The sequence below is a fragment of the Papaver somniferum genome, chromosome 7 (genome assembly GCF_003573695.1).
Source record: "Papaver somniferum cultivar HN1 chromosome 7, ASM357369v1, whole genome shotgun sequence".
NCBI classification, from domain to species: domain Eukaryota; kingdom Viridiplantae; phylum Streptophyta; class Magnoliopsida; order Ranunculales; family Papaveraceae; genus Papaver; species Papaver somniferum.
In genome coordinates, this window is record NC_039364.1 from 113,261,658 (window position 1) to 113,285,628 (window position 23,971).

At 37.1% G+C, this 23,971-nt stretch overlaps 2 protein-coding genes and 1 non-coding gene across 6 annotated transcripts; 2 read left to right on the forward strand and 1 right to left on the reverse strand.

The window, feature by feature from the left end:
- Positions 1-11,091: 11,091 nt before the first annotated feature.
- Positions 11,092-11,173, forward strand: TRNAS-CGA. The gene has a single exon. It is a non-coding gene; the product is annotated as a tRNA-Ser (tRNA).
- Positions 11,174-11,228: 55 nt separating this feature from the next.
- Positions 11,229-15,188, forward strand: LOC113298169 (2,4-dichlorophenol 6-monooxygenase-like). 3 transcript variants are annotated; one of them, XM_026546859.1, is made up of 11 exons: positions 11,229-11,482; positions 11,811-11,871; positions 12,019-12,121; positions 12,298-12,791; positions 12,878-12,925; positions 13,064-13,238; positions 13,331-13,443; positions 13,532-13,628; positions 13,725-13,944; positions 14,282-14,426; positions 14,557-15,188. In XM_026546859.1, the coding sequence occupies exons 2-11, from the start codon at positions 11,866-11,868 to the stop codon at positions 14,965-14,967; spliced, it is 1,812 nt and encodes a 603-aa protein (XP_026402644.1). In that variant the 5' UTR covers positions 11,229-11,482; positions 11,811-11,865; the 3' UTR covers positions 14,968-15,188. The 3 variants fall into 3 exon arrangements, with proteins under 3 accessions (XP_026402644.1, XP_026402643.1, XP_026402645.1); XM_026546858.1 differs by lacking the exon at positions 11,229-11,482 and adding an exon at positions 11,508-11,642; XM_026546860.1 differs by lacking the exon at positions 11,229-11,482 and adding an exon at positions 11,580-11,671.
- LOC113298170 (proline-rich protein 36-like) lies at positions 15,163-17,048 on the reverse strand. 2 transcript variants are annotated; one of them, XM_026546861.1, is made up of 3 exons: positions 15,889-17,045; positions 15,641-15,790; positions 15,163-15,541 (listed from the first exon to the last, which is right to left on the reverse strand). In XM_026546861.1, the coding sequence occupies exons 1-3, from the start codon at positions 16,837-16,839 to the stop codon at positions 15,380-15,382; spliced, it is 1,263 nt and encodes a 420-aa protein (XP_026402646.1). In that variant the 5' UTR covers positions 16,840-17,045; the 3' UTR covers positions 15,163-15,379. The 2 variants fall into 2 exon arrangements, with proteins under 2 accessions (XP_026402646.1, XP_026402648.1); XM_026546863.1 differs by having other exon boundaries at positions 15,180-15,541; positions 15,641-15,787; positions 15,889-17,048.
- Positions 17,049-23,971: the final 6,923 nt, after the last annotated feature.

The window sequence follows — 23,971 nt, forward strand, 5'->3', positions numbered from 1 at the left end:
GAACAACAACATGGATAATCATAAAAATAATCAACTTGGTCGTTCTATGATCAACATAAGACACTTTACGGAGCCTCACAGTAATACATAAAATATGGATCAGGGAAGATCAATACTGCGGAATACTTAAGGATTCATTCTATTTTACGCATAATCCTTGCAACAAAAGATTTTAACCTATCTTCCATCAATAATTGACATAATAGGCTTAACTTTTGTATTTGTTAGAAGTCTATTCATTTTTTTATCAATACATGCATATCAACATACGAAAGACTTTACTTTTGACAAGGTATGGGACAATCATAGTTCACGGACTTAAACACACATATCCCATAACAAATTTGCAATATATAAAACCATAAAGATTAATACTGCAAAAATCATCTTCCAAACAAGTTTAGAATTTAAACCAATAAATCTAAAAACAAGAAGATGAAAACGTTGGACATAGCTACGTGTAATCACAATAATGGCTATTCCAAACTCTAGTTATTCTTCTAACAAAAACAAGAAAATAGAAGATTTACTAGGCAATAAGACCTTTGAAGAATTCCTTATCGTCCCCGAACTCCTTGTCGTCAACAGCCATTGGGACATAAGGTTCATTAAGGTAGGAGTTTATATCAATAAACCTTCTCGGCTGATGTTTTCGAACCAGGGCCTTCTGAATCTCATGAGTCTTATACACAAAAGCCTTTATTTGTTGAATCTCCTTTCACATCTCCTTCAACTCTTCAAGAACACCAGAAAACTTTTGAGAGTTTGAAGGAACGGCTCTTGGCTTCTTCACATTCCTTATTTTTATTTTCAAGGTAGGAGGTAACGGAGATTTCTCTTTTTCCTTCATGATTGATGGCTTAACAATCATATTAACATCTTTTCCATCAGAAGACATCATGCTTGGAGTATCCATACGAATGAGTTTGTGAGAGGAAGTCACAAATTGAACTCAACAAGTAGTCTTGAGATAAAAAAGAGTTTTTGAGGAAGGAAAAAGAATGTAGGGTTTCGAAACCTTTAAACAGGTTCGTACACGTCCAACTCACAACCCTATAAAGAGTAGAATTATCGATAATAACCCTCCTTTGTTGATAGACAGGGAAGAACAAAAACTATGAAAAGAAGCAAGAAAACTTTTCCTAAAGCCTGAGCGGTACAAAATCATTGTCTCTTTTGATCAGACACATGAGACAAGATATTCAAAACAACACAATCAAGTTGCGTTGCGGTGAACAACAATTTGTCTACCATTTTTCTCTTGAGAGGAATCCACAGACCTCTGTCTATCAAAACGATTAGACCATACTATCTTCTCTAATGGTCTTGGTTTATCCTTGGAAACTAACTTCTTAGATGAAGATAAGATCCTACATACCTCAACGGTCTTCTGAGCAAGTTTAAGCTTATTTTCTAGTTGATTTGCTCTTCGTTGAATTTTGTTGACATGCCTCAATTGGTGTTTGTACTTGTAACACCTTGAAAGTTCATGACCCTTTAGAGAACAATACGAGCACGTCAAACTAGGATAAAAGTCAGGTTTCTGAGATGTGCACGCATCTAAACACATGGTGGAACCTGAATCATTACAAACAGAGTTTCCAAGAAATGGGTCAATTTTTTCTTCCAGATTAGTTGGGTTTTCTTCTGAAAGAATATTGAGATTGATGTATGTATCACTACAATTATCAAAATCAATATTTTCACCAAGAAGTGCAACACTTGATTTTTCGTCTTCATTGGAATCATAGTTGTCAGACATTTCATCAAGAGTTGCAGCAAGACCTTTGTTCCCGGTGTATTTTCTACGATTTGGGCGCTCGTTTACAAAATGACCAAATGATAGGCTCAGAAACCTACAATAAATACTGCAAGTGCACATCGTCTAACTCGTAGACAATGGCAAGTACAGGTCGTTCCCACGAGGAGTGTGAAAATACTTCTACTAACTAATACCAAGAATTGAATAATCGAATTAATAATGTTTTAATAATTTTCAGAAACTCGAAACAAAATCAAGTAATAATAATTCTAACAATAAAAAAAATGGAAATGGGTTATTAGGATTTTCGGTTTCCACCAATTAATTACCAAACTCTACTAATCTTTAAGAATATATTCCATGCGTTTTTAAATACTTTTTCTCCGCTATAGTTTCCTTCGCTTCATGGGTAGTGATTCTAAAGCATTACCTATCAATCCTTGCATACCACGTCTAGGGATTTAACCGAAGCACGAAATATCAATTCAAAAGCATAAATAATCAAGAAAATCACATAAACGATTAAACATCAAGCTTTGTGAAGAAAAAACTACTAGTCATTCAAATCATTATTGAGCATATAAATATAGAGTTTACACAATTTATTGGTTTCTACCTAAACCCTAACATAACACTAGCTAGAAATGGCTTTCTCAAAAGCCATAAACATATTAAAATTAAACTCTAGCTAATGAAAAATGAAGAATCGAAAACAAAACTTCAAAACCCTTCCTTCGTTGCGACACTGTGGCCGGCTTCCCCCTTTCTAAAATAGTCACCCACCTTCTTATACACCTTCCTTTTCTTTTATTTCATTAATCAAAGTATCAAAATAAATTATTCTATGAAATATCTTGCATGCAAGTTGATGTCGTCATCAGTATCTTTCCGCAAATAGTATTGCCACCTTGTTCTTCCAATGAAATAATAAACTCCCCTTATTTCCAAAATCTCCCAAATGAAGAAAGAGTTATTTTATTTCCAAAATAATCACGTGTAAATATTCCTCAATTAATTCTTCGCATGACAAATAAATTATCTTTCTTGATGGAATATATTTGTAATAAAGTAAGAAAGATAAAATAGTTCCCATTTTCAGTTTCCATGCGCCAACCCCACTTTGATTTCAATTCCTTTGCTGCGTTTCTGCCTCGCCTCTGAAACAATTTTATGCTGCTGATATATATGGAGATACCAGGCCAGCTACATTTTGTCATTTTTTGTCATTGTGGTTGCTGATATATGGAAATACCAGGCCAACCCATTTCACCATTGTGGTTGCTAATACCAGGCCAACCCGGCTGCTGATACATGGAAATACCAGGCCAGCATAATAAGTGTTGCTGATATATAGAAATACCAGGCCAGCATAATAAGTGCTGCTGATATATGGAGATACCAGGCCAGCATAATAAGTGCTGCTGATATAGAAATACCAGGCCAGCATAGTAAGTGTTGTTGATATATAGAAATACCAGGCCAGCATAATAAGCTGCTGATACATGGAAATACCAGGCCAGCATAATAAGTGCTGCTGATATATAGAAATACCAGGACAGTATATTTCATCATGGTGGTTTCTGATATTTGGAAGTACCAGTCCAACCACATTTTGCCATTTTCGTCGCAAACACCATTAAGTCTCACATTTTGTTGTTTATTCGCTGGATGATCGAATTCACTTGTACTTTCTACAAAAGCACTAAAATAGTATTAGTAACTAAAATATTGTATCCTAGCTAATATAAATATGGGTATAAAATGTAGCATTTATATGCTTATCACCAAATCCCTTACACTTAAATCACTGAGGCATATCCTCATCATCAGTTTCATATGTTTTCCTGTTTTTAAGAGGAATACGATTATGAGGTTTAACTGATGCTTTAGGCTTATCTCTGGAGAACCGTTTACTTCTCTTCAACAGAAGATCCCTAAACTTTCTTGTGATCATCGAGACTGACTTTTCAAGATCTTCATCTGATGAATCTGTCTCAGAGTGATCATCTTCAGAGATATACACTTTTTTACTCTTATCAAGTAATTTAGTGTCCTTTTGTGAACGCAACATCCTTAGTTTTGAATGAATATTCGTGATCAAAGATCTTAAGCTTCCCAACCAGCGTATTTCTGGAGAGATTATCAAGGTTATTTCCCTTAATTATGGCATGCTTCTTAGAGTCGTATCTAGATGGCAGCGATCTGAGAATTTTCATCACAATGTCCTTTTCAGGAATAGTCTTACCCAATGCAAAAGATGCATTAACAATTTCAGACACTTTGTGATTAAACTCATCAAATGTTTCTTCATCTGCCGTATGAAGGTTTTCCCAATCGGAATTAAGGTTTTGAATCCTAGCTTCCTTTTCACTGGAGTTACCTTCGAATACAGTTTCTAAGATATCCCACGCATCTTTAGACCTCGTGCAATTTGACACATGGTGCTGAAGATTTGGGGTAATGGCATTCAAATCGTCGGAATTTTGCTTTGCAGCATTTATCTCAGTAAGGGTGTATTCACTAATAGTATTGGGAACGTTTGCATCTCCAACTGGAACGATGGGAGCATTATATCCATTAACAACATATACCCATGATTGAAGAAAAGCTCGCATAGCAATTTTCCACCATAAGTAATTAGAGTCATCGAAGACTGGTGGTACGTTAATTGAGATAACACCTCTGTCCATAGAGTCAGATCGCTACAAACACAGACTTGTGAGGTCATGAACGTGTTTGCCTGCTCTCATACCAATTCAAAGAGTGGGGGTACAACAACCACACCCAATTTTTCGCTTAGCAATCTGTATGGACAAACTCCAATATACTTTCTAGAGAATCAACTAGGCAGTCAGAATCAATCTAGATAAAAAGAATATCAAAGAGTTTATATCTCAATCTCTCGATTTGATATATACTCAAGCAAATAGAAATCTGTGAGTCTTTATCAAATACTAGAGAGATAACTTGGATGGTACCAAATACCAATATCCAAGTGTCAATCAATTTAAATCAACAACCAAAAGGTCGGATATTTTAATTGATTGAACAACGCACAACCTGTGATATTTCAATTATATAACAAAATATAATGCGGAAAAGAAATAACACAGACACCAGAATTTTGTTAACGAGGAAACCGCAACTGCAGAAAAACCCCGGGACTAGTCCAGATTGAACACACATTGTATTAAGCCGCTACATACACTAGCCTATTCCAAATTAACTTCGGTCTGGACTGTAGTTGAACCCCAATCAATCTCACACTGATCCAAGGTACAATTATGCTCCTACGTCTCTGATCCCAGCAGGATTCTACGTACTTGATTCCCTTAGCTGATCTCACCCACAACTAAGAGTTTCTATGACCCAAAGTCGAAGACTTTAATAAACAAATCTGTATCACACAGAAAAGTCTACGGTAATAGATAAATCTGTCTCCCACGAATATACCTACGAGTTTTTTTCCGTCTTTTGATAAATCAAGGTGAACAGGAACCAATTGATAAACCGGACTTATATTCCCGAAGAACAGCCTAGTATTATCAATCACCTCACAATAATCCTAATCGACGCAACAAAAAAATATATTGTGGAATCAAAAACGATGAGACAAAGTGTTTGTGATTTCTTTTATATCTTGCCTATCGGAGATATCAATCTCAATCCAATTATTACAATTGTACTCGTACAATAGGAACAACAAGATCAGACCACACAACTACGAGAAAGTAGTATCGATCTGGATTCAAAATCCCAATGAAGTCTTTAAGTCGTCAACCTGGTTTAGAAGAAGAAACCAAAGGTTAAAGGAGAATCGACTCTAGCTTAGCACAACTAGTATCACGCAGAAGGTGTGGGGATTAGGTTTCCCAATTGCTAGAGTTCTCCCTTATATAGTCTTTCAAATCAGGGTTTGCAATCAATGTTAACTTGGTAACAAAGCATCCAATATTCACCGTTAGATGAAGCTAATATCTTTCAACCGTTAGATCGAAAACTAGCTTGTTACACACAAATTAAATGCATGTTTCTAGGCTTGTGTAACCGTACCCAAACTTGTACATTTGTTGGTTCAACAATGGTCAACCAAATGGTTAGCCATATGATCACTTTCATATCAACCATATTCTTCTTCACCATAACTAGTTCAAATGACTCAAATGAACTAGTTATAAAGTTGTTCAATTGCTTAGATCTTATGTAACTACACAAGACACAATCGAAGCAAAAACGGTTTGATTCACTCGAATCGGTTCATGAACTTTATAGTCACGGTTTGCGAAAGCATTCCTTAGTTTATATAAACATGAGTTCAAGAACAACCAATTTTAGATATAACCTACTCAAGTTTGCGGACTGGGTTCGCGGATTTAAGCTCACGTAAGGAGTTCACAAACTCCAGCAGAAATTCTCGGGTCGAGAACTTCCGCCAGTTCGTGGACTTGGCCCACGCCACATCCCGTTTCTCTTGATCAACAAAGTTCGCAAACTTTGGTTCAAGGAATAAGGACTTATACATATATGTGTTTCCACAACAATGCTTATATCCTACCAATGGTTATGTAATCTAAACTCCCATTTCAATCATTAAAACATTCTCAGAGAACGTTATATAGTCGTTATTCACAGACCATTTTTCGTCAGAGAATTTCCAAAGTGATTGAAACATAACATGACATTCGTCACTAGGTAAAGATGAATTTGGCTAAAGCGAACGCTTACCAACACATATTTCGAGAAATAGATAGGCGAGATAAACTCGGCTCGAAATAGCAAATGTGCATAATCTAAGTCTATATAGCAAAACGACTTTTGTCTCATGACAGGAGATAAATAGACTTTTTGGTGATAGATAAGTTCAATTCTCCACATACCTTTTAGTCGATGAAGATCCACCGGTTCCTTGAGTAGTCCTTCGTCTTGTATGATGATTGCCATGGAGTTCTTGAGCTCAACTACACTTTCTATCCTAGTCCGAGACCTTAGCTATAGTAGACTAGATATCAAGACTTATAGTTTTGATCACTAACATTGACAAACCTGCTTGATATAGCAACGCATGCGAGTTCGACCGAGCAATACTCTAACAGCAATATATTGCTGCTAATATAAATTAGGGTTTTATAACCCGCGCGGCCAGCCTACTTTGAGAATTCGGTTTGATGTGCTCCTGACACGTTGTGGGCAGTTCGACTGGACGGGGATGGAGATGGGTTGCTGGCGAGCATACCGGCACCTCATTGGCCGTCCGAAATAAAATCTAAACCATCCAACTAGGCTGGTTAAGTTGGACGGATGCGATGGGTTTGAGACTGTCGTATCCAGTCTTAAACTCGTTGAACTTCTTTTCAACAGCGCGACTAGCCTAGCCCCGGCTAGCGATCAGGGATGTTGCTGGCGGGCTAAGAGGATTCTGATTGGCTGGAATGATGGTGGGCCCGCCGGTGGACATCATGGAGTTTGCTTAGTCTCGTTGGGAGGAGGCCAGGCTCGTCGAATAGGCTGGCCAAAACGTATGGTTGTGATCGTTTTGAGACTGACATGGGCAGCCTATGTTCAATTCCTTAAGGAATTAAGTAAATGGACCAGCCGACTTCCATTTTTAACTAAAAGTGTGTGCGGCGCTTTTCAAGCGTTTTGATTTGGTCGATGGGAAAGAGGGGCCAACAAACAATAATAGGAGGCATGGACGGCCTGCCACGGGGGGTGCCTGCTAGAGCAGGCCAGCCGGTCAAGTGGCATGGATGCGCCTCCTCCTGCTGCTGTTTTTTATTTGCCGCAGTTTCTCCTTCACGTCTTATTTTCACTTTTGGTAGGATTTTGCTCCTACTAATCTATGGCGGATCGATTTCCTAGCTTGCCTAGGTTTAGTTTCGACCAATAGGGTTCGAGATATTGTGCAGGCCGCAAAAAGGTCCTAATTTTTGTAAATTAGTAAAATTAGGTTAGAAAGATCGAATTTTATAGGCTAACACAAAATCATCAATTTTTGGTGAATTTTGTGCGTTTATAAAAAATCACTGATTAGATTTCAGAGGGCAGCATAACTTTGCGCGCCTCTAATTGAGTACTTCCATGCACATCTTGATCCTGACACTTCAGGAAATTCATGCTACTCAGCTGCGAGCGAACATTAATTGTCATGTCATGTCAATATCAAGAGTTCGGCTGGGAACATAGCATAGAATGAATACTCAGAAATTTACAGAATATTTGGGATTGTTGCTACACGCACCATTCTGGATAAATTTCATATATATACACTGAGTTGCTCAATACATATTGTAGGTGAAGAGACCTGGGCTCTAGTCACTTTTAAATGGCTCTGTTTCTCTGCAGAATGAAAGCACATTAAACACAGGGTTTCACAATTTTAGCCCTGAACTAAAAACCACCATCAACACCAGTAAGTTTCTTTTTAAATAACTAGGATACAGTAGGAAACCAAGTCATTCGCTCGGTCCAAGAATTCTTAGAAACTGGAAAGATGAATCCAGAATTAAATAAAATGCACCTCTTTCTATTTCCAAAGGTTCAATATCCAAAAGACCCAGGAAAATTTAGACTGATTGGCCTCCGTAACACAATCTATAAGCTCATCACTAAGATAACAGCTAACAGATTAAAACCTCTTCTAGATAAAATTATATCTCCTTCTGCTTTCCTCTCATCTAGACAAGTTTCAGATAGTATAATAGTTGCACAAGAAATTATTCTTTCTATTAAGAAAAAGAAAGCTAAGTCTGGAGGATTGAGAGTCAAAATAGATATGTCAAAATCTTTTGATAGGGTGAACTGAAAATTTCTACTAAAAATATTGAAAACTTTTGGATTTAATGAGAAAAGTATGCTCTCTAATAGAACAATGCATCTCTACCTCTAAATTGTTGTTTTGCTTAATGGATCTCCGGGAGAATTTTTTAAACCTACCAGAGGTATTCGACAAGGAGATCCATTATTTCCATATCTTTTTATTATTTGCGTGGAAGTTTTTTCTAGGCTACTTCCAACTCAGGAAGAAAAGAAACTTATGCATGGGGTTAAAATAACACAAAAAAAACTCCCCTACCTCTCACCTACTTTTTGCAGATGACTGTCTTCTTTTCATTAAAGCTGATCTGGTGGATTGCAAAAATATTTTGCAAACAATAAACCTTTTCAGTCAAGTATCTGGTCAACTGATAAATTTAGATAAATCAGGAGTCTTTTTTAGCAGGAAGGTACACCGTACACCCCAAACACCAAAGAATGATGTCAAAACTACTAAAAATAAAACACATCAACCTAAAAGATTCTTATTTGGGGACTCCTCTTTTCATAGATAGATCTAAAATTAAAACCTTTTAGTTCATCCTTGAAAAGATAGAGCATAAATCTCAAAGTTGGAAAAGTAAGGTCATACCTCAAACCTGTGTTGGCTAGTATGACATCTTATCAAATGGGGTGCTTCATTCTACCTATGAAAATAACAAATAAGATAAATGCAATCCAAAGAGACTCCTGGTAGGGAATTGAACCTAATACAAAATGTTACTACCCCAAAGCTTGGCCAAGTATATGTAAACCAATGAATAAGGGAGGCTTAGGATTCAGAGATGCCCATAACTTCAATGTAGCCTTAATAGCAAAAGTAGATTGGAGATTATTAACAGAGCCTAACTGTCTTTGGGCAAAAACTCTAAAACCTAGGTAATTTAGAAACAAATCTTCACTTAGAGAAAAACCCCTAGATGGATGTTCATGGACCTGGAGATGCATTTGCACAGGTCTGAACCTAGTGGCACAAAATAGTATCTGAGAGGTAGGAAATGGAACCAACATAAATATTTTGGAAGACCATTGGATACAGGGGCTAACTGAAAACTTAATGAATTTGAAATCAAGCAATAACTCATATCTTTCGATTGTCACAAACTTAATAAACACAACCGCTAAAAAATGGAACACACCTCTCATATATGCTAGCTTCCCTAACTCTATTGCTGATAAAATTTTCAAAATCAACCTCTTCTTAGACAAAGATAATAATCTTAAACAAGATATCCTGAGATGGAAACTTACCAAATCTGGAATCTTTTATGTCAAGTCAATGTATGATAAGCTAAATGAAACTAGTATGAATATTTCTAGCCTAGGACTTGATGAGGCTTTCTGGAAATCTCTGTGGAAACTAGACACCTCACCTAGAATCAAATTATTCTTATGGAAATGTCTTCATAATGTGCTATCAACAATTACCAAACTAAAAGGAATAATTAAAGACATTCATCCAAATTTTGCTTTCTGTCATGAGCAAGAGGAAACATTAGAATTCATTGTCCATTTGCCAAGGAAGTGTGGGAACTAGGCCCTAACCCAGTTCTTAGTAACTTTGATAGTTCAACAAAACTAGTTGATATTTGTAAAGAATGGTTTCAAAATCCCAACCTAGTGATATTACTAGAACTAGTGGCTACTAAAATGTGGTTCATATGGAAAGCAAGGTGTAATAAAGCTCTTCAAGGTATTATTCAAACCCCTGAGAGTTTAGCAAAGGAAATGCAGATACACATAGGATGCTGGACAAGGAAAGATAGAAACACAAACAAAAAGAATAAAAGTAAGAAACAACCAAAGAATGTTCCATGGAATCCACCTGATTGCAATGCCAAAAAGATAAATGTCGATGCCTCTTGGATATAAAAAAAAATACTACTTCCAGTTTTGCTGTAATACTAAGGAATGATGCAGGTACATTTGAAGGTGGAAGAGCAGGACCAACACAAAGTGCAGATCCACAAGAGGCGGAAGCTCTATGAATTCTACAAACAGCAACATCGGCATAGGAAAAGAAACTAACAGACTTCAACATTGAAGGGGATTGTGAAGTTTTAATCAAGTATCTAAACAGACAGACGACAGACATCGTTTGGACCAGCAAGGCGTTTTTGGATGAAGTAAACCGCAAAACCTTTCTTTGTAGTAACTTCCTAGGTTTTCATTTTGTCTGTAGAACATGAAATAAAGTGACAGAAACACTAGCCAAAAAAGCGAAGCACTTTATTACTGCTTTTCAATGGGATATCCCTCCTTCTTGTATTAAAGGAAAATTTCTATTAGATAAATTTAATATCAAAAGGCCGACTGATATGAGATAACTTTACTCAGGGCTTTTCGTCTTTTGAATAAATTCTTACTTACAAAAAAAGCAGTAAGCATAAGACGTGTACTATATCCAATATCCGGTGTGCCCGGTGTTGCAAACGTACGCAAATGACATGACTTGTGCGATTTGCTAACTGGGAGGAAAGAATCTAGTTTCTTCTATGTATTGAAGCTGACACGTCGTCGATATGTCCGAGTGGTTAAGGAGACAGACTCGAAATCTGTTGGGCTTTGCCTGCACAGGTTCGAATCCTGCTGTCGTCTTGTCGACGTGGGTGAACCATTTCACGTTTTAATTTCCCTTTTGTTTGGTTTTATTTTAGTCTCTTGATCAGTACTCCATGTTCATTCTCTGAGAGAGGAGAGTGGTCTTCATGGGGTTTCTCAAAATTTTCTCCAAAATCAATAGATTTTACAACCCTAAAACCAAAATTAAGGCTTACCCGATTCATTACATCTCAAATAGAAGATATAGTGATGTGACAATCAACGAAAGAGATGAAATTCTGCCGGTTCTCATTGTTGGTGCTGGTCCAGTTGGTCTTGTTCTTTCTATACTTCTCACTAAATTAGGTATTTGTTTCCTATATAACTTGCGTTTTTTTTTTTTTTTAATTCAATTATCTGTATTTTATTTATAGAGTAATAGAGTACAGGAAACTAAATTTTAGTTATGGAATTGGGAAAACTTGATGAGCATTGCCTTTAATGGAGTTGTCGAGGCTTGTACAAAGTATGTGATATTTAAACGTAGAACCACGGGTACTGTGTATTTGCTTTTGGGCTTTTTTAATATATCAGCCTCAGCCTCGGCTATTATCAACAGAAGAGGAATATGGTATTTGCTTTTTAGTATGTGATGGAGATTTATTTTAATTGTAATTTTTGAAATTCTGTGTAGGGGTCAAGTGTGCAGTTATAGAGAACCGCAGGCACATTTCATTAACAATCGGTCTATGGAGGTTGCTATTCTTTCTCGAAACTTGTTTCTTTTGTTTAGTTTGGGGGAACTTCTTTGGGAAAACATTCATCCTAACGTATTAGAGCTAAACGCCTAAACTATACCTTCACTGAAATATCTCAATTAGTTATATTTAAGAATTTTTCAGGTGTTTCGCAAATTAGATGGTCTGGCAGTGTGGAGGAAGTTTATATACTGCACCTCTCTTTATGGTTCTATGCTTGGGTCAGTAGACCATATGCAACCCCAAGGTATGAAAAATGCTCCAATAATTTTTTAGCCGTCTTTTATACATACAATGTTTCCTATGGTTATAGAGAAATACATGTGAGCTAAGGTTTTCAGTGAGATAAAATGCAAATGTTATTGTCTAAGGAAAATTAAACTATGATTAGGAGCTTTACACCAATGATTTTCTTGTCTCCAGATTTCAAACGGGTAGTCAGCCCCGTTTCTGTTGCGCACTTTTCACAGTACAAGCTTACCAAGTTGCTACTGAAGCAATTAGAGAAACTCAACTTCTGTGTTTGTACTTCTGATGAACTAGAAGGTCCTAACCGTGGCTGGATTGGTGAAAGGAATATACTGCTTGGACATGAGTTTGCATCTATAACTGCTACTGATGATGGCATCGTGGTGGGTGCGAAATTTCTCAAAGATGGAGTAATGACTGTAAGAAATATACGCTGTGGTATCCTTGTTGGGTCTGATGGTGCTGGAAGTACTGTCAGAAAGCTTATGGGTGTAGCCATGAAAGGTGAAACGGACTTGCAAAAGCTTGTCAGCGTCCATTTCATGAGCCGTGATCTTGGAAACTACCTACTCGGCGAGAGACCTGGAATGCTATTCTTTATCTTCAACACGGAAGCAATAGGGGTTCTCGTTGCACATGATCTGGACCAAGGAGAGTTTGTGCTACAGGTATTTTGTGACTCAGCTATTGTACTATGATGCCGTACATGCCCTGATTCCTTGGTGGAAATCTCATTACTTCTCTTATCTTGTAGCTTCCATTCTATCCTCCTCAGCAGACATTCGAGGATTTCAATGCGAAGGTATTCCCATTCTTGGAAAATATCAATGCTGGATAATGTAGGGTTTGTTGGAAATCTACCCAAGAACCTAGTAGTTTTTCGTCTTGACCATCTGTTACTCCGATGCTATTTTGTTAAACATATGAAATCTTGAGGCAGGTATGCGAAGAGTTAATCACCAAATTAGTTTGCAGAAAGCTCGTGGACATAAATGTCATTGGTATAAAGCCATGGGTGATGCATGCTGAAGTTGCAGAGAAGTTTGTATCTTCAAATAATCAAATAATACTTGCTGGTGATGCTGCGCATCGTTTTCCACCAGCTGGTGGTTTTGGTGAGAAACCTACTTCAGCTGTTTTAGTGTACAGGTAATCCTCTTTTATTGTTTCTTCTCATGCTTATGAGCTGTCTGGATATTTGGTACAGGAATGAAAACTGGCATCCAGGATGCTCATAACTTAGCTTGGAAAATTGCAGCTATTATAAAGGGTGTTTCTCCATCTTCTCTTCTGCAGACTTATGAAATGGAACGCAAGCCGGTACAGTTTTCTGACCTTGTTTCTGGGCATTCCATTTTTTCTTTCCTGGTTGACTTAGGATCCTCTGCTCATGGTGAATTTTGTGCAGGTTGCTCTATCCAATACAGCACTCAGTATTCAGAACTTCAGAGCTGCTATGAAGGTTCCTGCTGCACTTGGTATTGACCCAGCTGTTGCAAACTCAGGTGAAGTATTCTAGCAACTTCCATTTCCTTGCCCGTTGAATTTGCAATTTCACACCCTGCAAGTTTAACTCTTGGTTACCTATTCTCCTTTGGCAGTGCAGCGAATAATTAGTAGTGGATTTGGTTCCATACTGCCTACTGGTTTACAAAAAGCAATCTTGGATGGAATTTTTATGGTAGGGCGTAAACAACTTTCAGAATCACTCTTAAACGAAAACAACCCACTGGGGTCATTGAGGCTTGGTAAATTAAGGCGGATATTTGAGGAGGGAGACAGCCTTCAGCTCCAGTTTCCTGCTGAAGATCTTGGATTCAGGTCCCAAATTCGCATTAGTTTTTGTTATTTCATCTAAAAGGAAAATAAAATAAAAAATAACTAGAGGTTTCTGCAGTAATTTCTTCTGTTGCATGCCGCCAAACTTAACTACTGGCTTGAACTTAGATTTTCACTTCAATCTAGTTACGCAAATTAAATACTGCACCATGAATAATGTTGCATACCATTTCATACTTGCATGCATATTCTCTTGAACTTTTATCTAAGGTTTTAACAGTTTATGCCTTGTTCAAGTTTCGAGGGAGTAATACAACTTTGGTGCCAACTCGATTATTTTCAGATACAACTGTTCTAACTCCTGCTTGACTGATATTAGGTACCTTGCAGGAGCTCTTGTTCCTGAAGAAGGTGACACAGTGTTGGAAGCTCCAACTGGACGAAGGGACTATGTTCCCTGTGCTGAACCTGGGGCACGTTTACCACATATGAATATCAGACGTTTGCTGAAGGACTCTAGTGAGGTGGGTTGTTGTATATTTGTTTGTCGAAATACAATCTACCAGACATCAACAGTGCATATGGCAAATTGAAAACAGGCACCAATATTTTTGGCTTTTGCTAGCTTATATCTTTCTTTTTTTATTCTCGTAGGAGACATTGTCTACATTGGATCTTGTAAGTGGAGATAAACTCGAGTTCTTGCTCATTATATCTCCGAGAAAGAAGTCCTGTGATCTTGCTAGAGCTGCATTCAAGGTATCTGAGGGATTTGACGTCTCTCTCAAGGTATGTGTAATGTGGCCTCACGGTTCCCTCGTAAACAGACTAAATAGAAGTAAGGAGACATTTACTCCCTGGAGTAATTACATTGATGTTGAAGAAGTGAGTATGTCTTCGACTTCATCATGGTGGGACACTTGTCAAATGACAAACGATGGAGCCATTCTAGTCAGACCTGATGAACATATTGCTTGGCGTAAGACAACTGTTATCCTTGATCCTATTTCGGAGATGGAGAGTGTCTTTTCTCAAGTATTAGGAATCCAGAGAACTAAACTATAAAGGTGTCCTCAAAATGGTGCAGAGAATTCATTACATTATTCCATTTATTGTTTAAAGCTCAAGCATCACTATTTTAATCTTTTTGAAAGAGCTCTAGTAAATATTCACCCGTATCTTTCACCAAAATCCGATATGTTGCAGAAATCTATAAGAAAATTCTTGTGTATTTGTGTGAAATATTTTGTTAGACATATATGATCAACGGCAATCTATTTAGAAAAGAAACAGTAACATCTGGCAGATCATATTAGGAGGTCTTTAACAGGAATCAGATGGAACAGTGCATTCAAACAATTTAAGCGAAACTACTATTGTTTTGAAATAAATTTTGAACTGAAACAATTAGCACCAGGCCACCAGGCACAAGCAATCTTTACAAAGCTACAGAACCATTTAGATGTGTGCTTGTTGGTCAATTCGTAATGGCAAAGAAGATTTGTTTTTGTCTCCCACATCCGCATATGTAACATACTCTGATGGTATCTCCATCTCTGTCAATGCTCACATTTTCATCTTGCACAGCCTTCTGCACTGCTTCTACATTTTGAGCAGACGACACAGTCTGGAAAGCTTCCTGCAACCACCAATAACCAACAACAGTTAACCAAAGCTTGACACAGCTTCTTAAATGGAAAAGATAAACGAATGTTTTAGGCATAAAGACAAAGTGGACCTGATTGTTGATATCATTATGTGGTTTCTCAGTTACGGCGATAACAGGAGCTTCATTGTTTTGTTCTTTGAGTTGTTGACTGATATTGTTCATCGTCCACTGACGCTGCATCTCTTTCAAGTCATCTCTCACTCTCATCCACCTCTTCTTCTGCCATTAAACCAATTGAATTTTAGCATCCAAATCCAAAACTAATAAACGTAAACAACAATCAACTAGTAACTCATCCAGAAAAAAAAAGTTCTTACAGCAGCAGCGCTAGGAGGAGTAGCACCACCTCCGTTGCTTTGTGCAGTTTCTGATGCGAGTGGTGATGATGGTGATAATAACAATGGGGAATCTTGTCTTTTAGACCCACCACTACATTGACCACAAAGAACACGGCTAGAACTATTTGCGGCTGTCGCCTCCATGGTCGGACTAGTTAATGGTGTTGATAAAGCAGACGAGATTAATCCATGCCTATATAAAGAATTGGGCTTTCTTGGTGACGGTGAAACAGGAGAAGGAGATAAAAGTGGTGGAGATGGCAAAACAAAGGAAGGAGATAATAGCGGTGGTGATGGAGACGGAGATGGGCGCCACCCTAATGACGGTGGAACAGAGGAAGCAGATAATGGTGAAAAGATTGATTGTAATGGTGAATCTTGTTTTTGAGATCCACCACCACATTGGCCACAAGAAAGGGAAAGAACGCAGTCAGGATTACCTGATGGTGCTGGAAATGCAGAAGAAACGATTTCTTGCCAAGATTTCTTGGGGGCTGAAAAAGAATCAAGATTTCTTGGTGGTGTTGGTGAAACACAGGAAGGGGATAATAGTGGTAGTGATGGCGATGGTGGTGAAGCAGAAGAAGGGGATAACAGCGGCAGTGTTGGTGATGGTGAAACAGAGGAAGAGGCCATTGTTTGTAATGAAGATGGGTAATTAGGGTTTGAAAATGAAGCTGAGATGAAATTAGTACTGTTTAGTTGAATCTTTTTCGGAGGAGAAAAAAGATTTGCTGGTGATGAATGATTGTTAGGGCTTTCTGAAAACGAAGAAGAAAGTGATGATGAGTGTCTCTTCCTCTTCATAATACCACATTCTGAACATGAAATTGTAAAATTTACAGGACCACCATTGTTGTTGAAACTAGATAAAAGATTAGTTATTAGTGGATCTTTCTGATCCTTTCTTTCTTGCTTTTCCGTCGTCATCTTCTTCTTCTTTCTCTCTGGATTTCTTGAAGCTTTGTTTCTCTCTCTCTCTCTAGAAAATCTTGTTACTCTCTCTTTCTCCAGAGTTCACTCTTATGCAGAATTTAAGGGTGGCCGGAGTAAATTGTTCGGGAAAGTCACTATATCACTAGGGGAATCCTGACTTCAGTTAGTCTACTCTAGCTACCATATATTATTGGATGGATTTAGGAATAAGCTTTTCCCCTAATAAATTATTTATATGGAGCTTATTTGCCATCACCGGTTAACCGAAACAGAAGGAGGTAATCAAGTATTGTTCGGCCAATACACCACAACATTTGGATATGTACGTGTGACTGTAATTTCAGATCAACTGCATCCGAACTTATTAGGAAATAATATAGGAGTCTATATTTAGGAGATATACACTTTAAGGAGTTTGAGTTATATTAGGAAAGTGTCTATATTTAGAGTTTGATCTTAGTTAGGAAAGTGCCTTGAGTGGTCGTCAAGTTTGTGAACAATATAAATAGGCTGTTAAGCCATAAGAATTATATACCGAATTATTATCAATGTAGTCTATTGCTTCCGCGCGTTTATGCTCTCCTCTCTCTTGCTCGATCCTTAACATGGTATCAGAGCAAGGTGAGAGGTAGAGAGAGGAGAGAAAGTTAGAGAGTTTTCGTTTTAGGGTTAAAAAAAAAAAAAAAAATCATTGCTATCTTGCTGCTCCGTGACTTGTTGCATGTGAAGTCATGTTCGTGTGGTTTTGTTCATGTGCTTGTTGACGAAAAGAAGGACTAGGAGCAAGATGGAGAATTATATAAAGAACGGAAAGATGTTACTGCCCTAGATTTGATTTCCAGTGCGATGATGTTTGGCTGTTGTTAGTTCGATGGAGAATACATCAACTGTTTTCTGTTGATGCTGTTAAGATGGAGTCATAGAAAGAATGAAAACTGGAGATTGGCAAGCAAACATGGTTGGCTGGTAATTGATCATCGGTGATGGAATAATTGTTACCGATGATATTGAAGATGAATGATGAAAGCTGAGTAGTAGTCTTGTGCTGCTGCTGAGGAGTTTGTCCAGCTGTTTTAGGGTTTGTTCGTGAAATTTTTATTGAAAAAAAAAAGGACTTGAAGCTAGTTAGCTGAGAAGAAGACTTAGCCGCGTAGGGTGTTGCTGCCATAGCCCTAATCCTATATCCAAGACATCTGTCGAAGGATTACAAAGTGAATTCAAAGTCGAGAACATAAGATGACTCCGAGTCACGAGTTGGAGATAATTATTTCACCGAGATTTTTGGAGTTGCATGACGGTGTTTGCTTCCAATGCCAATATACGAAGATTATTTGTGTGCCGAGAGAATTAAGATGGATTGAAGTGGTTGTTCAAAGATGAATAATGGTGATCGATCACTGCTGTGTGATACTGGCAGAGAAGATGAAGCCGAATCAGATGTTCTTCACGGAGTGAAGAAGGAAGAGCTCGATGTTTGCTGTGATGGAGCTCGGGTTAAGAAACAGAGATGGCGATGAAGGGATGACGTAGTGAGAAGTGGTCGCTGCTGTTTGTGAAGTGAGAGAAGCTCGAGTCTGCAATGAGGTTTTGCCATTAGTTCTTGCTGGTGAAGACGAGATGATGGAGGTGCTAGAAGACTTGGGTCGTGATTAAAATCAAGTTAAACAGCTCAGAGATGTTGCTGCCATGATCAAGGGTTGAGGTTTGATGGAAGAAAGAGAAGACCAACAATGGAAGAAACACGAACTAAGTTCGTAGCTGCTAGAGTTTAAAACAGAGAAGGAGTCTGTGGTCAAGACCAGGGACGTACCATTACTGCCCTAGATGGTCACAAGGTCCGTTTAAAAAAAAAAAAAAAAAGCAAAGAAAGTGTTATTGAAAATTTGTAACAGTTTGGGTGTTACAAAGAAGAATCGTTACAGAAGCGTAACGGAAGCAAGTGTGACAGTTCTGTCAGAGGTATTGCAGAAAGCTGTTAAACATGTTGGAAGAAGTGAAGTGTGGTTGAAGAGTTTGTGGCAGAAACTTGGAGATCCTACAAGGTGTGGCATACTTTGTAAAGACGACAAGATTGTGAGAGAATCTTGAAGAACAAAGAAGTGTGAAGGTTTCGCAAAAATAGCGTGACTGGAACAAGAGAAGAAGAAACAACATTCATGTTGTGAAGAAAGAAAAAAAAAAAAAGAGAAGAAAACAATCATCAAGAGGTGATGAGAAAAAGAACAACAATAATAGGTTGAAACCCTATGAGTTGTCGAGAGAGTACAAAAAGTATTCTATCGAAGAAACCAAGAAACCAAGAGTACAAGAAGTATTCTACGAAGGGAACCGAAATGTTCTTAAACTACGAAGATGGAACCGAAATGTTCTAAAACTACGAAGATGGGACCGCAATGTCCTTAAACTTGCATTGGGACCGAAATGTCCTTAAACTACGAAGAGGACCGAAATGTCCTTAAACTACGAAGATGGGACCGTAATGTCCTTAAACTACGAAGGGGACCGAAACGTCCTTAAACTACGAAGGGGACCGTAATGTCCTAAAACTACAAAGATGGGACCGTAACGTCCTTAAACTTCCGAAGAGGACCGAGATGTCCTAAAACTACGAAAATAGGACCGTAATGTCCTTAAACTTCCGAAAATGGGACCGTAATGTCCTTAAACTATGAATGGGACCGTAATGTCCTTAAACTATGAAGGGGACCGAAACGTCCTTAAACTACGGTCTGAAGATTATTTTTTTTCGCAAAAGCGTTGAAAAAAAAAAGAAGAAGAAAGAAGAAAACCGAAGTTAAATTTCTTTTGTCCAAGATGGGCATTCGTGATCTACATGCTCCATCTTGAGGGAGGGTATTAGGAAGTAATATAGGAGTCTATATTTAGGAGATATACACTTTAAGGAGTTTGAGTTATATTAGGAAAGTGTCTATGTTTAGAGTTTGATCTTAGGTAGGAAAGTGCCTTGAGTGGTCGTCAAGTTTGTGAACAATATAAATAGGTTGTTAAGCCATAAAAATTATATACCGAATTATTATCAATGTAGTCTATTGCTTCCGCGCGTTTATGCTCTCCTCTCTCTTGCTCGATCCTTAACAGAACTCTTTACCATCGTCAAAATTCCTATAAACACTATCTTGTCCATCAAAAAGACAATCATTTTTGTGGAAAACACAGACCGAAGGCCTTTCCATCTTCGACACTCAAAACCATCAATTCCAGCATCACCCCTCAATGCAATTCTGATCCGAAAACTGATGGTCACATTATGCTTTAATGTTTTGCTCCTATAGATTCATGGTCTATGATTCCAAATGTAATTGATGTGGGTACCACGTACCCGCGTGGAATAGCCCCATAATAATTTAATGAATTTCATGTTTCAAGAAAACAAATCACTTGTTAACCTCCGTATACTAAATATTCACATGAGTCCCATTTAACCCCATAAGGCCACAACTATATGAGTGTTGTATCTTGTAACTGCGCATTAGATACTTGTCAATCCAGGAATGATTATATCATATTAAAACTAGCTAAATAAAAACCAGTCAATAAAAATTGAGCCTAATAAAGTTATTTACATTTCTAGTAACATGCCATGGATAAGCCAAAGAGATCGTTTTTGATCGGCCAAAAGAGGTGCTATTGATCATTTGAGAAACTGCAATTTGTTAAAAACCAAATCACCTTTCATTTCACTGATATAACTTCCTCTGCTTCAGTTAACATTTTTGGCTAAAACACTAAAACACGTTTCGACGTAGCTGAAAAAAGAATCATAGTAAAGAAAAAGGACACCAAGTAATATATGTACATAAAGTAGTTATACCCATACAAAATAATGTAAGAGATTAGTCATACTCTTGAAATTTCTTCAAGATCATGCATTTTGCTTAATGAATTGTGGATATTTCCAAATAGAGAATTATGATCTGTAACTAAGCTTCTTTTCCATCACCCCCATCCCCAAAATAATTTTTTAGTAAAAAGGTAAGGACATCTCAAAGATTTTGAAAGAATCCAATAGAACTAGAAATCATACCAGTAGTTGAATTGTTATAGAAAACAGTATTACGAAGAGCCCATAACTAGCCGTGAGCTGATAAATGGGCGTTTATCTCCGATAACAAATACCGCACTATATATGAGTTTTTCTAAATATTTTTATTGCACACCCTCTGATGTAAATTTGAGTAAAACCTCAAATACACAACACCCATTTTATAAGTAAATGAAGAAAAAAGGTGTCAAAATGCATTTGTTAGAAGTTCTCACATGACAAATATGAGGTTTTTTTTTAAGAAGTTCAATGTAGGAAGGTCAATACGTGATATGCATATAGAAAATTGAACTCTAAATATAATTTTAATTGGGAGGAAAGATTATTCATAAATCCATTTTATATTGAAATATGCTAAACAGAAGTCAGCTTTCCGTAAAGTAAAAGTGGTTTTTCCCATCATAATTTACTAGTAATTTTTTGAACAAAAAGCATAGAAATCAAATAAATTGGTCAATCTACTTATCCAGTCAGCGTTTCGCCAACCTAAAGTAAAGGATAACTAATATGCATCTGTGATAAATATCATGCTTATTCCTTCACCCTAGTTAGGTTGGTCCCTATGCACCTAACAAATCCAAGAATTTATAAATTACAGTGTCATTATGAGTAGTAAATGCCGATCTCAATAGGAAAACTAAAAGTTTGCAAATTAGCCCATTGAGGCGAGCGGTAGAGTCCTAGTCGCTCGGTAATGTCTATGTCGGTCAGTGTTTTAATATCCAACTGTCGAAAATCAATCTTCTATAAATATTTAATCTTTTATACAATTCAACTCTCACCTTCTCTACATCTCTCGTTCAAAATTGCTCGTATTCGCTTCACTCGAGAAGAAGATGTTGGTCTTATTCGAGTTTGGATATCAATCGAATGTGATGGAGGTATAAAATCTAAGTAGTTTTAATTGATGGGACAATATGTTTCAAAATTTTGCTGGCGTTAGCCGGTAATAAAAATTTAAGAACCGGGAAGAACCTTAAAGTTATACTTTCCAGAATCAAGGGTAATGTGAGAAATTATGCAGAAAATTTGTGGATGGTTAGCATCCTGGATTGTCCATCGAATAACGAGTGAGTATCTTAATAAATTTTTAGTCATGTCGAACGACTCTATTTTAATTAATCAAAATCATATTAGCTTATTATTTATCTATATTCCCATAAAATTATGGCTCGTACCAAATTTATTGAAGCCAACGAAAGAGAATTTAGTATGATGAATGTTACGAACTCTTTAAGAATCATGTATCTGAATTCAATGTTGATTAAATTTTATGTAATGAAATGTAAAATCGGTTTGGATTCAAACTTTAATTTTAGGATAATTTTCATTACTAAAAAGATAACAATTACATCAAACGGATGAAATCAAATCTTATATATAAACTACCGATTTTCCCAACCATCGAAGATCCATCCCGACATGCCTAGATCAAGAGTGGTATTAAACAAAGCAAAGAACTCACCGGTTTGAGTCTCATTACTACTGGGTGAGCAAAATTAAAAGAATTATTTTCGTAACTACGGAAAGTAACCTAGGATAGCCTGATAGCATTCTGCAAATAGGTGAAATCTTAATAGGTTTGCGGTGAACTGAGGCATAAAGAGTAGATTTTCGAGCTGCTTCAATGTTCAAGCCACCCTAGGAGTTTGTATCTAAGCTGCTAGCATGTTAAAGAAACCACCAATATTTTGTAGCTAAGTTTTTTCCATTTCAAATCTTTCATCACCGGGTGCTAGTTGACGCTCTTGCACGATTTTTATGGTAGAGTGATAACTTTATTGCCTTCCACGATTTCTTTGACTTCCATCACCAAGATTAAAACCTACACCACCACGAGTGGAAGACCCTGGAGTAGATATGTCAAATATCAAGTTATCTTTCATCTAATGCTTCGAGAAAAGCAATCGTTGTTATTAAACTAGCATTTAGAAATCACAACTAGCCTAGTACGTATAACAAAAATACTCGTTCGAGCTCATCAAAATGGTTAGAGTTCAAATACGTCGAAGTTGTTGGCACTTTCTTATTATAACGCTTCAAAGAATTCTTCAACTTAGACACCCTTAATTCACTAGCTTTTAATATTCCGTGTTCCGGGTTTTTTCTTCATCATCACTGTATAATTGAAATTGTTGTAGCCATTTCCTTTCTGACTCCCACCTCGTTATAGATAAAATCTCTGTCATAGAAAGAGTCGTTATAGATGATGAACCGACCATTAGAGATAGATTAACTGTCAAGAAACAGAGTCTTTATCGAGAACAACATAGTATCGGTTGCTCGATATAGAGTATTTATTTCTTGATAAAAATTGTGCCTCTCGTGTCATTTGCTAAAATGGTGTGGCTAGTTTGTCAGGCCACCTGGCATGGCAAATCAAAAGATTTCTCATAGGAAACAGCCTTAGTAACCTCAACCATAATTAATTTTTTATCAAGGTTTGGAAAATGGTTTGGTTCTAAGCCTGAATTTAATATGGATATTATGTACTCCGCAGAATTCTAATTCCAATATGGTTTTTTTTCCCTGCAGATACCCTTATCTACGATACATGCGTATCATCACACCTTAGTAATGTTTCTAGTATTGAAAATAAAACAAAGGGCAAAAAGGATAAATGATGAATTCTTATGAAACAAAAGAGAATTTTTAATCTAAGAGATTCAACCAATTTTATGAGGAGAGAAGATGAACTTAATTGATCGACGAATATTAGGGGGAAAAATGGAGGTGTTTTTCTTTCTATTTTTTTAATATTAAAGGTTGTGCAAAGTGTGAATAAATTAAGTTGAATATTTATTGTGCTTACTTGATCATTTCATATTAGCACTAAGCGAAGTAGGAACTTTTACTATAGTTAGAAGTCCACATACAAGTAGTGTAACTATTACTGCTTACGTCACTACCATAGTAACCATTAGGGAAGTTGAGTAATAGGTTTCAATGAAGCTAGTGGATTTTTTTATGCTTAGTGAGCATCAACGGATTTTTGAGTATTCGAGGTTTGTTTTAATTTGAACCGATTTCTTTTAAGAGTTATTCGATGTTGCAGCTGCTGCT

Excerpts from the sequence above, each read along its gene's own strand:
- LOC113298169 (XM_026546858.1), top strand. The coding sequence starts at position 11,602 with ATGAGCATTGCCTTTAATGGAGTTGTCGAGGCTTGTACAAA. Across the intron at positions 13,945-14,281 it reads GCTGAAGATCTTGGATTCAG|GTACCTTGCAGGAGCTCTTG; the intron begins GTCCCAAATTCG and ends GACTGATATTAG. Across the intron at positions 14,427-14,556 it reads TGCTGAAGGACTCTAGTGAG|GAGACATTGTCTACATTGGA; the intron begins GTGGGTTGTTGT and ends TTATTCTCGTAG.
- LOC113298170 (XM_026546861.1), bottom strand. The coding sequence starts at position 16,839 with ATGACGACGGAAAAGCAAGAAAGAAAGGATCAGAAAGATCCACTAATA. Across the intron at positions 15,791-15,888 it reads CTCCTCCTAGCGCTGCTGCT|AAGAAGAGGTGGATGAGAGT; the intron begins GTAAGAACTTTT and ends GTTTAATGGCAG. Across the intron at positions 15,542-15,640 it reads ATAATGATATCAACAATCAG|GAAGCTTTCCAGACTGTGTC; the intron begins GTCCACTTTGTC and ends TGGTGGTTGCAG.